Source organism: Glycine soja, chromosome 4, assembly GCF_004193775.1.
Source record: "Glycine soja cultivar W05 chromosome 4, ASM419377v2, whole genome shotgun sequence".
Classification (NCBI taxonomy): Eukaryota; Viridiplantae; Streptophyta; class Magnoliopsida; order Fabales; family Fabaceae; genus Glycine; species Glycine soja.
In genome coordinates, this window is record NC_041005.1 from 40138915 (window position 1) to 40153965 (window position 15051).

Genomic DNA, 15051 nt, shown 5'->3' on the forward strand with positions numbered 1-15051 from the left:
AAATACTTCCAAAAGAGACCCATTTCGAGAATATGTTTCAAAAAGAACCCCATGTTAGGAAATTTGCCGTTATTTGGTCCGAAAATGAAAAAGTTTATCAAGATTTGATAAATAATGCTCGGCCAGTGTGCACAATTAATTTTCCCGATGTGTTCAATGACTAATTGTTTCAAAAGACTTATTAGTCACTTTTATTTGAAATGTGATTGAATTTGAGTTTGCAAGCTTCATGTTAAATAAATTTAGCTTTTTATACACTTTTTTCTTTTTGCTGAAGAAAAACTGTGCAGAGGAAACTTTTTTGTTTCCGGAGAGCAATATAGGTAAATTTCCTTCCCAAAGGGAATATTTTTCCCAAGAATGAGAGCCACAGATCTACTATTGTGGAGTATTTCTTTTACAGGCTCTCAAGTTTTGTGGGTCCAAGAGGGTAACTTCTGTGTTCTAACCAATTAAATTAATAAGTTAATTCCATTAAAATTAATTAATGTTATTATATAAATATTAAAATTTCTAATGTATATTTAATATGTATATAAGTTTACATAATATTGTCATAATTAATTTTGATATAATATATATATATATATATATATATATATATATATATATATATATATAAAGTTTTACATATAGCCTCATATGAATTGGTTTTATGGATTGTCAATCCGTATAACTTATACGAGAAAGAAAAAAAAAAGAAACAAAGAAGAAGAAGTAAAAAAAGATAAAGTTAAATTTTTTTAAAATATGTTGGATATACAAAAAATTTGAATTGTGCAGAAAGAATAACCCAACCTCCTTTGTGTTTGATACACTTGATTTAACAAAAATTGATTTTTGCCCCCAAGTAGGTTTAAGAAAATTGTTTTATATTTAGACACATATAATAAATATATTTTTCTACAAATCTCCTTATTATTTTAAAGAGAGTATTAAATTAAAAAATATTTAATTAATTTATTTCATTTTATATAAAAATTGTATATAGTCAAATTTAATAAAAAGTTGAGAAGTTGTAATTTACTCTCAATTTGATACTTTAACTTCAAACACAAAAATATAATTAGCACTCATTACAAACACTTTTATTATATTATCTTTTAAGTTTTTAAGAGAAGTTTAAGAGATAAATGATTTGTTAGTGGTACAAGGGGTACCAACCCATAGCAACGAAGCTACAATATTATCCTACACTACAACATCAAACCCATACACGTGACATAACCTCCCAAAGAAATTCAAAGACATTACAAATTCAAAAATAAAAAACACAGAAACTTAATCCCCAACTTGACCAGATTGATATTACCCAACTAAACACATTACACCCCTCCTAGACCAGCTTGTCATGATTCCACCTGCACACTCAAAGCTTTCATTACAGCATCAGGGAAACATAGCACAACATAGCGGGTTTGTTTCCTCGTTCACGACCCCTCCAACGTAGGTTCATAGGTTCATTTAAAAAAGTAAGAAAATGTTACTTCTCCCAAAACGGGACATTAGAACGTGTGCAACCATTTGAGACGGGTTCACAAACACGCCTTTTCTCCTACTTCCTGAACATAAACACCTTCCTCCACCTTGTTGCACTGCTCGATGTCACCAATGCTCACCACATTAAATGCCTTTTGTCCATTAACATGCTTTTGTTCTCGGTTACTTCCAAGATTTGTACTACATTTGACCACGTTGACTTCCTCCCCAACCCCCTTCACCAGAATATTCCTTAAGTCTCCAAATGATTCCTCCGGCCAACCTCCTTGTTCCCCTAGCTCCAGCGAGGCATAAGAGTGTGAATCTTCCCCTTCAGAACCCGCTGTTGAAGAAACACCTTGCTCCAAATTACCCTCACCACATAAGAAACACCTTGCTCCAAATGATTTTTTTAATTACACATAACACTACTGGTTTTTCTATTTCTACACTAACGGCTTTAAAGTTTGAAAACATTACACTCATCACATTGACATGTTATATGACGCGGGCTAACATGGAAAAGCCATATAGGTCCTGCACCGTGCATAATCTTTTTTAGCCTTTGGATATATTTGCTACTCAATGCATTAGCAAGAGATTTTCTAGTCTCAGGGGATTCCTTCCTTTTTATAAAATTAGATTATTTTATTTTTAATCTAGCGGTTAATCTCTATTTTATTTTGGCTAAATTATTGTTTAGGTCTTCTAATGTATTTTTAATGTTCAATTAGGTCTTCTAATTATTAAGTGATTTAATTAGAATCTCCAATTATCTAAAATGGTTTAATTGAATCATTTTCGTCAATTAAGTATATATAAACGTTGTTAACAGATCATCTACAGTTGTTGTTGGTGAAGTGTATTAACATTAGCAATGTGAATTTTATGACCCTTGAAAGACTGTCTTTTCTCTAAATTGTGAGCACTTAGGGTTTCATTTATGCAAATTTGTTTCCTCAAATTTCTCTTGTTGGGTTGGCTTGTCCATTGGTGGCATTCCTTTATGAGTCAGCTCAAACCAGCATTCGAGGTTAGTAATAGCAGTGGGAGTCGAAGATTTGCCCCTTTCTGTGACTGCGACATTGTTGCAATTCTCTGAACGGTTTGCAACACTGATTGGTTGTAGTTTTTCCATGTATTTTGGATATTAATGTATATCATTCTAATAATTTGAACATAAAGATTTTAATGATTGTTAATGAACCAAAATTACAACTTGTCTCATTTTCTCAATCTATCTTCTTTGAGAAATTCATACCATTGTTCACCAAGATATGTCTCTTTATCCCTTTGATTTTTAGTGCTACTTTGACAGTCCTGTTTTCTTCCCCCTTTTATGATAAACATAAATTTCCTTTTGACCAATCGGAGAAAATTGCCACCAAATTTTGAAGAAATGTATTGCGGCAGAAAATAAAAAGAAATAAGAAATTAAAAAATAATAATTTTTTTACAATGTTTGATAAAGATGCTTAAAAATAAATTACATGATTAAAGTAATAAAAAATTTAAAAAATAAATTATGTATACACAAAATACTAGCAGATCCAAAGGACACATAAGTAAAATTTCATGTAATTTTTGTTTCCAAAAGATGTTCATACAATTGTCATTGTATTCTTTATATTTTATGATCAACTCGATGGAAAAAAAAACATAATCATGAATTGTTCAATGAATTGTTTGTCTATTTATAGTGAAAAATGGTATTCTATGAAAATATAATCTTTAGAATTAATTGTGTATTCATTAACTTTTGAAAATAAAATGTATAATTGAACATCAAGTATATATTATTATTATTATTATTATTATTATTATTATTATTATTATTATTATTATTATTTCATGACTTTTTTTAAGTTTATTTGTCTTTATAAGAATTGTTATATGTTTCAAATTTTATATATAATAATTTAACTATTATAAGGATTACTTATACATAAGAGTCATTATTTATATGTGTCAATAATTTTTTAATATTATTACATGTTATATTCATAAGTCATTATTTTTTCTCATTTTAAGTGAAGTAAAAAAGATAACATTATTATTAATAATAACTACATTATTACATAATCTCTACAACTATTATTATTGTTTGATTTGTATATTTTTTTTATTTCTTTATATTAAATTTAGTCGGTATTATAAATTATGGAATATTTAATTTATTATCTATAAATGATTCTATTTATGATTATTATTAACTTAGTTTTATCAAAATTGTTTAGTAATTATCCTTGACGCAGTCAATTTGTTTTTTTTTTTTTTGTTAAAAGTAAATATCAAGTCTCTTAATATAATATATTATAACAATAATTAGGTCTCTTTGATCTATTAAACTAAAAATATATACTGTACATTGAATATATAAAAAAGTAAAATTATTGGATTTTTTTATACTCAAAATAATGAAAAAAGATAAAATAAATACAATATTTATAATATAGTAGTAAAGTAAACATATAAGAATATATGGGAAAAACTTATACAATAAGGATACAAATATAAGATAAAAAAGCAGTAAAATGACAGACATAAAGAACAAAAAAAGATTAAACTTTAACATATTAAAATAAGCAATTTATTATTTTTTTTGCAATTGAATCAAAAGTTGTTGAATAAGTCAAGCCTTTTAATATAATAAATTATCAATATAGCTAAAAGTGACATTGTTATAACTTGAACATCAATACTAAAAATCTACCCTTATTTTCTCAAAATCATGTAACCAAGTTTGTTGGTTTAACTTTGGTGTAATTATTTATTAATATTCTTTCTCCAACACAGTCACTACTCATATAGAATAAGAAATACTGATATTTATGAAATGGAGTAAGGTTGTAGAAGAACAATTATCCTGTATAAAAACTAGTGTATACAAAACACAAACTAAAGCATGAACAAAACACAAATCAAATCCAACAATTTCTACAAACACAATTGAAAGAAGAAGAAAAAAATAGGAAGAAAGATGAGAAGATAATACAAATTAAAAAATTCTTTAAAATTGAACTTATCTAAAATTATTTAACTATAGTCATGCTAAGGTTGAAAGCGTGAGGAGAAATGGAGGAACCATAAATCTAAAAACGGAAAATAGTGCACACATTAATATACACTGCATAATTGTTATTTTATATTAGATTATAGTGAGAAGACATTAATTATAATATTTAATAGTGTTAATTGTGTAAGTGGCTACAACATTTTTTTATGCATAGTGGTTAGTAAAGTTAATTTTTTGAATTATCAAGTATTGAAAAATAGTTTTTATTTTATTCTATTTTTAAACTCCATTTTTTCTATTTTTACATTAGAATAGGCAGGAAAAATCTTGTAATATGATTAAAGTAATAAAAAGTAAAAAAATGAATTTGATATGTAAAAAGCTACTTACTCATACAAGAGGCAAGTATCCATAAGATGATATTGTATTAGTCATTGTATCTCAACGAGACACAATCAACTAGATGAAAAAAAAATGATGATTGATTACATGGATTGATTTTTTATTTATAATAAAATTAAAAAATGTATATGAAATGAAAATCTTATATATGAATTATCTACCAATAATAAAACGTAATATTTCAAATGATTATTTGATGTTCTTTTTCCCATCACAACCTTTTCATTTCTCTCTCACATTCATATGTTTTTTTCTTCCATTTACTCATACATTTTAATCCCATAGTTATTGAAAAATTAGTATGAATACGTTATGAAATTACATTTTAATTGTTGGTAAGTTGATACATTCATTTTTTTTTTCTTTTAATTGTCGGTAAGTCGACTACACACACCTTTCCTAATCTTCCAAAATACATGTCTTGTGTTTGTTTGGAAATGTAGCTAAACAAAACTTAGCTAGGAAAAAACTAAAATTAGTTAAAAATTTAATAAAGAAAATATTTTTTTAAAAAATAGAGATTATCCAATAATCAATTATTTAATAACTTACCAATAATAAAAAACAATACAACATATTCAATTAAAAATGCTTAGGAAGTTCAACATATTTCTTCAACAACAAAAAATAGGTTAACATTGCAACAAACATGAAAAATATATTATGATTAAAGTAATAAAAAAATAATTCATTATATAAAAAAATACATAAAGATCCAAGAGACACATATAAGTACTATTTTGTGTAATTTTTGTTAAACAATTTTTTTAATGGGTTTTCCAATCAATTAAAGTTTATTATTTTTTAAATCATTATTGAATGTTGGAAAAAATCGATATTCATTGTGCTTTTAGAATTAAATAAAAACACATTATAGAAACAAAAGCAAAATAAACTGAATTGAAATTACCTCAAACCATTGCAATTGAGAAGAGTCGTTCTTAATTCTTGCAAGCTCTCACTATAGATGGTATATTAATTTTTTTTTTCTAAGTGTGAAACTTAAAAACCAACAACTATTATTCATAGACACTCTATTGATATTCTATTATCAAGAATGCTTTTAGTAGTCATTATCACTACACATTGAAAGTTTGATGTTACAAATTTATAACGTTTGAACTACTAAATAGAATTAAACATGTTTTAATAATAAAATTGTATTTTTAGTTCTAATCAATTAAAATCTACAATTTTTTTAATATCATTGCAAACTATTTTTCCAAAATTACCCCACCTATTTTCTTTTATATTCTAAAACTACCTCCACCCACCAAAATAAATCTATTCAATAAATAAGAAATATATATTTATTATTTTGATTAAAAGTAAAAAGGCTTTTTTTTTATAGATTAAGAGGTGTTAGGGGGGGGGGGGGGGGGGGAATTGACCAAAGCAATAAACTTATTTCTAAAAGAGGTATGTTTGGAAACTTTTTCAGAGGGGGTCAGTTTTTGGAGAGATTTCATCATTGGAGCTGACGAGTTGGACACGTGGCAACAACTGGGGAACTCGCTAGTGGAGATGGCGAGACACGGTCCACGTGGCGGATTTTGCGAAATGCTTTTTTTATGGATTTTTTTTTTAACTTGAAACGAGTATAACTTTTGATAAGATGTCCGTTTGAGACCCATAATATGTCAAAATGTTCGAGATTGAATGAAGAATTCTCTCATTTTTCCAAAAAATGGGTGGTTAAATAGACCCTTTTTAGGAATAAGTTTCTAAAAGGAATCCGCTTTGGTCAATTTGCCCATAAGGGAGTAGATGGAAGACCTAAGAGCCCCAACTCATATCGTACCAAGAACTTGCCATTGACCTGAACATATTGATCTAAATTAGAAAGTATAATCATTATTTTGAAACAATTATTAGTAATATATATTAATCTAAATTACATAAACACAAGTCATTAATTACTCTTATTGTGTGCTATATTATACAGTTAAAAAACCGTTTTATATAGTATATAAATTTTGTAAACTCAATATATTTCATGAGAATTTTTTAATTTGATACTGGATTGATAAAATTTAATATTTTTAAAAGTTATTAAAAATATAATTTTATTAAATCTTACACCTAATATCAATTAATTTATATCTTATTATATATAATATATAATTATATATACGTAATAAAATTGAGTTAAGAAGATTTTATATTAATATGTACACAAACAAAATTTGCTCATGCAAAAGTAACAAAATGTAGCTTTAACGTATAGGAACTTAGACTCAAGTCTGACTTCCAACTTAATTTTGTCTCATATATTAATTAATGCCAAACACAATGTACACTTCAAGGCAATTTTCATGTTCCAAACATGACTTTAGATTGATAAATATAACATGCAAAATTAATTGTGTATAATTATCGTAAAATCACTAACACAGAATAAAACACACAAAATTAAAAAATCCTTAGCATTAAAGTTATATAATAAAAAAGCCAAAAAGTGTATTACTATCGTATACAAAACCCAAAGAATTAGAATCACAGATGAATCATCATCAACATATAACAATAAAGATCAATAATGATAAGGTGTGTTAAAAAATAGGAATATTAAAAGAATATAAATAAGTTGTTTCCATAAATAATTTAACATTTAGATCCTTTAATTAATGTCTGGAGTTTGATGTTAGAGTTGAACATAAAATCAAAATCATATGTGTCACTTTATCTTTATGATAGATCGTGAAAGAAAATTATTTGAATATCAAATAAAAAATTTAAAATATCTAATTAAATAAAAGACAAAAAAATAAAAATAAAAATAAAAGCCCCCTATTATTGTCCCCAGATTCCCCCACCCACAAAAATCACGTTGGCCCGTAAAAGGGAAAAGTCAGAAAAGAAAACACAAAGTTATGCATTCACAGAGTGCCACGTGTCGGATCACCATTTTCAGCAATGATAATTATGATTCGGAATCAACCCTCAAGCTCGTTCCCACACTGTCCCATATATACCGCACTCGCAGCGCATCCCCTCACACACCAAACGCAACACATGAGGGGCATTTCCTATAATTCACACTTCACACACATACACACACAACAATAATACGGTGTCGTTTCATCCACTTATATTCTTTTCCAAAAAAAAAAAAAAGCTAACCCTAGCTTTTTCCCCCTTTCGCCCTTAGCCGCGTTTTTCCGATCTCGATTGCTTTCCTCTCTCTCTCTCTCTCTCTTGATTCCTCCCCCAATCTTAACGCCACCTCTCTAATCGATTCCGCCTCTCGCTAGCTCTTGATTTTCTGCGCCGATCGATCCCAATTTTTCCCAGGTCGGTGCGCTGGATCCGTTTTTAGGGTTTCCGTCGCGGATCTGTTTTTCCCGATACGGGATCTGGTAGGGGACATTTTTTATTTGATTTGGGTTCTGGGTCTTTGTCGTCTCGTCCCGTTTTTTGCGATTTTGGGTTAATTATTTTCGAATCGTGTTTGATTTGGGTTCGATCCTTCTGAAACTTGGTTTGGGTTGTTAGATCTCGCGTCGGGTTATTCGATTCGGTTCGAATCGTAATATTTGTCCATCGTTCTCGTTGGATTTGAAAAGATCTAGGGTTAGGGTTTTCTGAAATTGGGGCTTTTGTTGTTTCGTTGAATTTCTTTGGGGAAATTTCAATTCCTTGAGTAATTAGGGTTCTCCTGTTTGATTACATCCAATTAGAGGCATTAATTGTCCGATTCAGCCGTGTGCCATAAAATTTGACGGAGACTGGTTTAAGGTATAATAAACGGATTATTATTATTGTTGTTGGTATTGTTATTGGTGGCAATTATTGTTTTTGTGTTTGCTTTAATATGGAAATTTCTTGCATTTTATTTTATTGTATTTTTTTAAAAAATTTTCTGGTCCATGTTTTGGCAGTGGTGTGGGTGTCTTCTTTTTTAGAGTAAATAATAAATAATGTCAATTTACCAAATTGTCCCCAAATGTTGCAATTGCTAATGGTGTTCACTGGGCTCTGATTGTGTAAGGAAATGTTGCCTAGGTGATTGGGCCCACTAGCCTTTTATGGTTATGATATCAATGTTATAATGTCAGAGTAACAGTGACTTGAATAGAAGATATTCTTATCCAGGACTGGGGGTCAACACCTAGTCTTCTACTTAATGTTCTTGTTGCTGTTGTATATAGTATTTCTTCTACTAACTGTGGTATGTTTGTTAGTTCTGTAATATGCTCAAGTGATTTTTGTTGTAGCAGTTTTTATTGTCGGCAGGTTCTTTATTTTTTAGGCAATACAACCAACTGGCGAATAAAGTTCTGAAGTGCATGTCTTTGAATTAAGTGTTGGAGGGCTGCAAACCGATATCTGATATCGGTTAAGTTGTTTGAGTATACTGACAGAGGATAGTGGACCTTGATAATTTACATATTTCCTTATATCAAGCCTTGAATATTTGTTGTGCAACTGAAATGTGGGATCATTTACTAGTATTAATCTAAGACTGGACAATACTGAGATATGTTGTAGATGTTTCACTGAACGTTTAGTTCTTACCTTTTTTATTCAAAAGAATTCTTGTAGCAATGTCTGAGTTAGCTGGCAAATGTTGTTATATTGCATGCATTATCTCTTCAAAAGAAATCTTGTAGCAATGTTTCAGTTAGCGCACAAATGTTGTTATATTGCATGCATCATCCCTCATCTCAAATTGTTTTACTTAACCAGAATAATGTACTTTGATGCATGAAGGTTGTTGTCTTATTCTTTATTCAATCCTGTCCTGCAGGTAATCATGGTGCAGAAGCGTTCTTTTGATGCTGAGGAAATACTTGAGGGGTCTTTCAAACACCCAAAACATGCAGGACCAAGCACTGAGCTTTTTTCATTATCAGAATCTGTTTTCCCCGATGATGATTGCCATTCCCGTATGCCAAAAACTTCAGGTGGGTGATTAGTTGATGACCACTCCATGTTTGAGCATCAGCTGCAAAATTTGGAATAAAAAATATGCATTTCAACGAGTTTCAAGTTTGTAATTAATTGACTTTTTAGATAATCACTGTAGTTCAAGTCTGATTTATTAGTCAACCATCTTAAACTGTTCTTCAGAGTTTAGAGTTATTCTACTGTCTTATTTTTGCTTCTTTTATCCCACATTTTGGGTGATTTCATTATATTATATAGTAGGATTAGAGAGTAGCTTGTGACTTATTGTCATATTTTCTTACTTTTTTCCGGCAAAACTTAGCTATCATTCATCTATTACCCTGCTTGAACATTAAAAAGTACATCTGAATGCCACTGTATTCTGACATCTTGTGGCACATACCTTGAAAGGGGCAAATTGAAGGACTATTTGGTGTTTTTTTATGCCTATTATATTTTTATTTTAAACTTCATTGAATACATTTTGATATAGTCTAATTATTTCTAGAGGATGGATGTACACAATGTAGTAGTGAAGGTATTGAGAAGCTTGGAGGTGAAAGTTTTGGTGAACTTCCTACAGGGGCTGGGAACTCTGAAACAAGCTTTCCTGTAATAGATATTCCTGCTTCTTCTTGGGCCACCAGTGGCACAATTGAAGATCTCCACCTAGAACCACCTTTACATCTGTCCCTTTTTCCGGAGTATTTTAGTCCAGAGCGGCCGATAAGGACATTAACCCGCAATGAGGACATCTACTCCATACTCCTTGAACACTCTCCCCGTAAACCTGTATCTGTTGGATCTGATCATCAAGCTGATGTTCCAGCATGGGATATTTTGGGTGCCACTAATAGGCCAAATGCCTCTGATGCTGTTTCAGTTTCAGACTTTACTGTTGGGCACATTGACGAAACTGAAAAAAGACTGATGGGGACCTGTGTAATCCCTATGCCTCAGATGGAATTGTCTAGCAATGATGATGAAGTTGGAAAGGCAAGTACTGACTGTAGCTGTGAAGACCAGGGTTCCATGAGATGTGTCAGACAACATATTGCTGAAGAAAGAGAAAAACATATAAAAACATTTGGGGTTGAGAAATTCACTGAATTGGGATTCACTAACATGGGAGAACAAGTGGCAGAAAATTGGAGTGCTGAGGATGAACAGCTATTTCACGAGGTTGTTTTCAATAATCCAGTATCCCTTGACAAGAACTTCTGGAACTATCTTTCCATTGCTTTTCCTTCACGAACCAAAAAGGAAATAGTGAGTTACTACTTTAATGTCTTCATGCTTCAAAGGAGGGCAGAGCAGAACAGGAACGACCTGTTAAGCATTGACAGTGATAATGATGAATGGCAAGGTAGTGAGGGCAATGATATTGCAACTCGAGAGGAAGACGAGGACTCTGTTGCTGAGTCCCCTGTATGTCATGATGAGACTTGTATGGCTGACTGCCACAATAATGATCTGCAAGCCTATAATGAGTATGCCGCTGATGAAACTTGCGCAGCTAATGAAACAGTGGATTTTACCAATAAGAACATAGATGATGATTCCCAATACGATCCTATAGAGATGCATCATTCTAGTGGTTCCCCTCTAATTCAACCCCAGGATCAGCCTATTTGGCAGGATTCATGTGATGGAAAAGTTAAAGATGATTCATGCACATCATCAGATGTAGGAGTTGCCTCACAGGAGACTAAGGTGAATACTGAGAATGGTGATCATTGGTGTGGTAACTATAATGGGGTAAACAATGGTTATAGCCAAGGATATGTTTTGGAGCATTGTGATGCAAAAGTGTGGGATTCTGGATTTGTATCATGCTCTAAAAATAAGATTGACTTCGTACCTACATGCAACATGATAGAAGAGGTTTTTGGTGATGGACGAAGGCAAGACATTAGAAGAGCTTGAGCAATCTCCCAGGCTTTTATGTGAAGCGAATCTCAGTTAGCATTCTCTGCTAAGGGTGATCAGACTTCGATTTTTGTTTTTGTATATTTGACATTAAGATTCAAAAAGTAAACCTTCATTGTAAAATAGTGTTTTGGAAGGTGATTTGGTCTTTCTGAGTTGTGTTGTCTCGTATATTCTTTTCAAGTCCGTTTGGAACTGTAAAATTTCTTATTCCTTAATTTATGAGTTTCCACTTTGAGGTGGGATATAAGATTGGAGGGAGGAAATAGTTGGTGGAAAAGAAACCATCACTGAAGGAAGAGTTCCGGTTTTATGATGTAATTTGGCATTATTTAATCGTTAATGAAAATTCTCAATGGTATATTGCTTTCTTTCATTCATTTAATTAAGTCCTAGCGGAAACACTTAGAATGTGTTTATTTTACAAATTAAAAGTTGATTCTCGAGAATGGAACATGGTAATATTTATTTCTTGGAATTATTGACTTTTAGGAATGTTAAAGCTTATTGATTTCTAGGCGTTTGGTTTGAGAATCGTTTTTTTTTTCTCTTTTTTATTCTGTTTTCTTTATGAAAATATTTGTCATTTTTCAATTTTTAAGTTTTAAAAAATGTTTGTCCTGACTTCTTATTTTTCCTATTTTTTTAAATGAAAATATTAAAAATACGTTTTGTTTAATCAATTTCCATAAAATAATAATATAGCATTTATGGTATATAACTTAAAATAATAAGAATATATTTATAATGATCATTTGGCAAATAAAAGATTATATATTATAAGTAATTCTATTTATCTATAAATTGTTTGTATATAAATTTATAGAAGACGAAACGTGATTGACTATATTAAAATAATATACTAATTCATTAGCAAATAAAAAGTTATATATTATAATTAATTTTAATTATTTATCTTGTTTGGTAAATTTTGACTATTGTATTACCACCAATAATGTATTTAAAATCGAATCAAATCGTTTATAAACCATTAAATTCTTAAAAAAAAATAAAAAATCACTAAAATTAGAAAAACTTGAAAAATCATGTACTTTTTGCTGTTTAATTCGGTTTCAAATTTTGTTATATAAATCGAAAAAAATTATATATTATAATTATATTAATTTTATTTTATAAATGTTTAGTATTACGTGATTATATTATTTTAATTTTTTAATTAGTATGTGATTTACAATGTACTTTTTTCATAATAAGTTTGTAGTATGTAATTTTTGTTTTGATAATTAATACGTATTAAATAATTGATTTTTTCTTTTATTTTTTATTCAAGATGCATATTTTACTTTCATGAGAAAAAAGAATATACCCATATTGTTAAATTATGTTATACATAAGCGATGCATTTACGTATTATGTTACAAGAGTTGATAATATCATTTTAATGCTAAATATAACTAAAAAATTATTTTATAAATTAAAATATGTTATTTTTAATAAAAAATAAATTTATTTTTCAAATAATATAACAATAATTATGTAAGTTTAGATTTTAAATTATGATAAAAAAACAAAAAACTGCATGATCGAATAAAATCAAACCACAAAAAATTAGTTTGATTTAGTTCAAATTTGATGATATAATTAAATCAAACTAAATTAAACAACATCTTTATTTTATGTTTTGTTTGAATGACTTTTGGTCTAGAAATTGAATTAAGTTGCACCAAAAAACATCCCTAGTGGACAATTGTCGCAAAAATGAGTCTCTCTACCAGTGCAATACCACCGCTATTCACCTAGGGATGTTGCTCTTGAGAAAAATGAGATTTGAGAATTAAGATTTAACTAAACACAAATTCACTTAGAAAAAGAAAATTACAAATGCTTGAAATTTATACTATTTATTACATTGATGTCAGCTACTTTTGATCAACCTTTCATCCTTGAGCATCGTGCTTCTTACCCTTCTACTTATACGTGCTTGGAGCTGGAGCCTTAGGGGTGGTTGGCGTTGTCACCAGAGGAGAACTCATTAGAGCAGTTGTCGAAAAATGTGTAGGCGTGGGCTCATTGGAAAAAGAGCAGTAGAGAGCTCACCAAAACTAGCGCCAACGAAGAGCTCATTGGGGTTGCCGTCAGAGGAAGTTTTATTGTCGGAGCAGGCACCATAGGGGTGGATGAAGATGTTGTTGCCAGCAATGCGGGGTGGAACAAACTTGCTAGAGAAGATTTGAGACGACGCTCACCTGAAAAAAACATGACACTTCATGCTTGGAATTATCATGCATGCCATCATGTTTTCAATTTGGTCTTCATTTTTTCGTTGAAAATGACTTTTTCTTGTTTTAATTTTATTGAAGATTGTAGTCTCTATCTCTTTTAGTTTAGTTTTGATTTTGACAATTTTGCATGCCAATACACATTTAGCATGTGTGACATTGAATTGATTGTTTAGCTAGGCATGAGTGTAGTTTATGTCAATCTTGCTTAGTGTTCTTACCGAAATCCGGAACCGTGACACGTTAGGGTTGACGTGGTTGAGTGGGATCTTGAACTTCACATGTTAGCTTGGAGAGGTACCTTTGACAAGAGGGGGGACTTGCAAAATAAAGGACTCCAACGCTCAAGTAAGAGTATATGTTAGGAAAATAAAGCAAGTATATGCTTAAGTAAAGCTCATATGAGTGAGAGAGAGGGGGGAACATGCTTGTTGTCGTGTGCTGAGTGTGTGAGCAGTGTAGAGGAATTTGATGGAACCTGTATTTATATTAGTTGAGCGAGGGTGCTGGTCCTTCTTTGTAAGGGCTGTTGTAGCCTTGTAGATAACCCGACTTGTAGATAATAGCCGGGAGCTTGTAGATAATGTTAGAGATAAACATTTGCTTATAGATAAAAGGTAGAAGCTAATCGTAACTTTTAGATAATGTGTGGCGTTATAGATAATTAATTACTTACCAATGGATAAGATATTCAAATACATTTGAATATTAGTTAGGTTAGAGATAACTTGTTTGTTGGGGAGCCTGACTGCTAAGGGCCAGCGTCCGCGCTCCTGTAGCAAGGCTGATGTGGAGGGTTGACATGTGTCTCTGAGTTCCAAGTAGGATGCCACGTAGATTTTGTGGGTTCTAGACAGTACATAAGCCCCCAAGCTCTGAGCCGGCTTGCGGGTGAAAGAGGTTGTCTAGTGCTAGAAGAGATTATCTCGTGTCGAGGGAGTTTGTCTGATGTCTGGGGTAGTAGTCTTGACAAGCAGAGGGTGACGAGTTTTTCGAGCCCCCAAGTATGGACGAGTGTTGTCCTGTGTTAGGTGTGGCAACCTTGATGAGCATAAGAGAAATGCAGGTCGATGTGGCTTTTCAAGCCCTCGAGCC

At 30.8% G+C, this 15051-nt stretch overlaps 1 protein-coding gene across 1 annotated transcript; it reads left to right on the forward strand.

Moving 5' to 3' along the window:
* The first annotated feature begins 7871 nt into the window (after nt 1–7871).
* On the forward strand, nt 7872–12090 carry LOC114409682. The gene is made up of 3 exons (XM_028373220.1): nt 7872–8635; nt 9648–9804; nt 10296–12090. The coding sequence occupies exons 2-3, from the start codon at nt 9654–9656 to the stop codon at nt 11711–11713; spliced, it is 1569 nt and encodes a 522-aa protein (XP_028229021.1). The 5' UTR covers nt 7872–8635; nt 9648–9653; the 3' UTR covers nt 11714–12090.
* Nucleotides 12091–15051: the final 2961 nt, after the last annotated feature.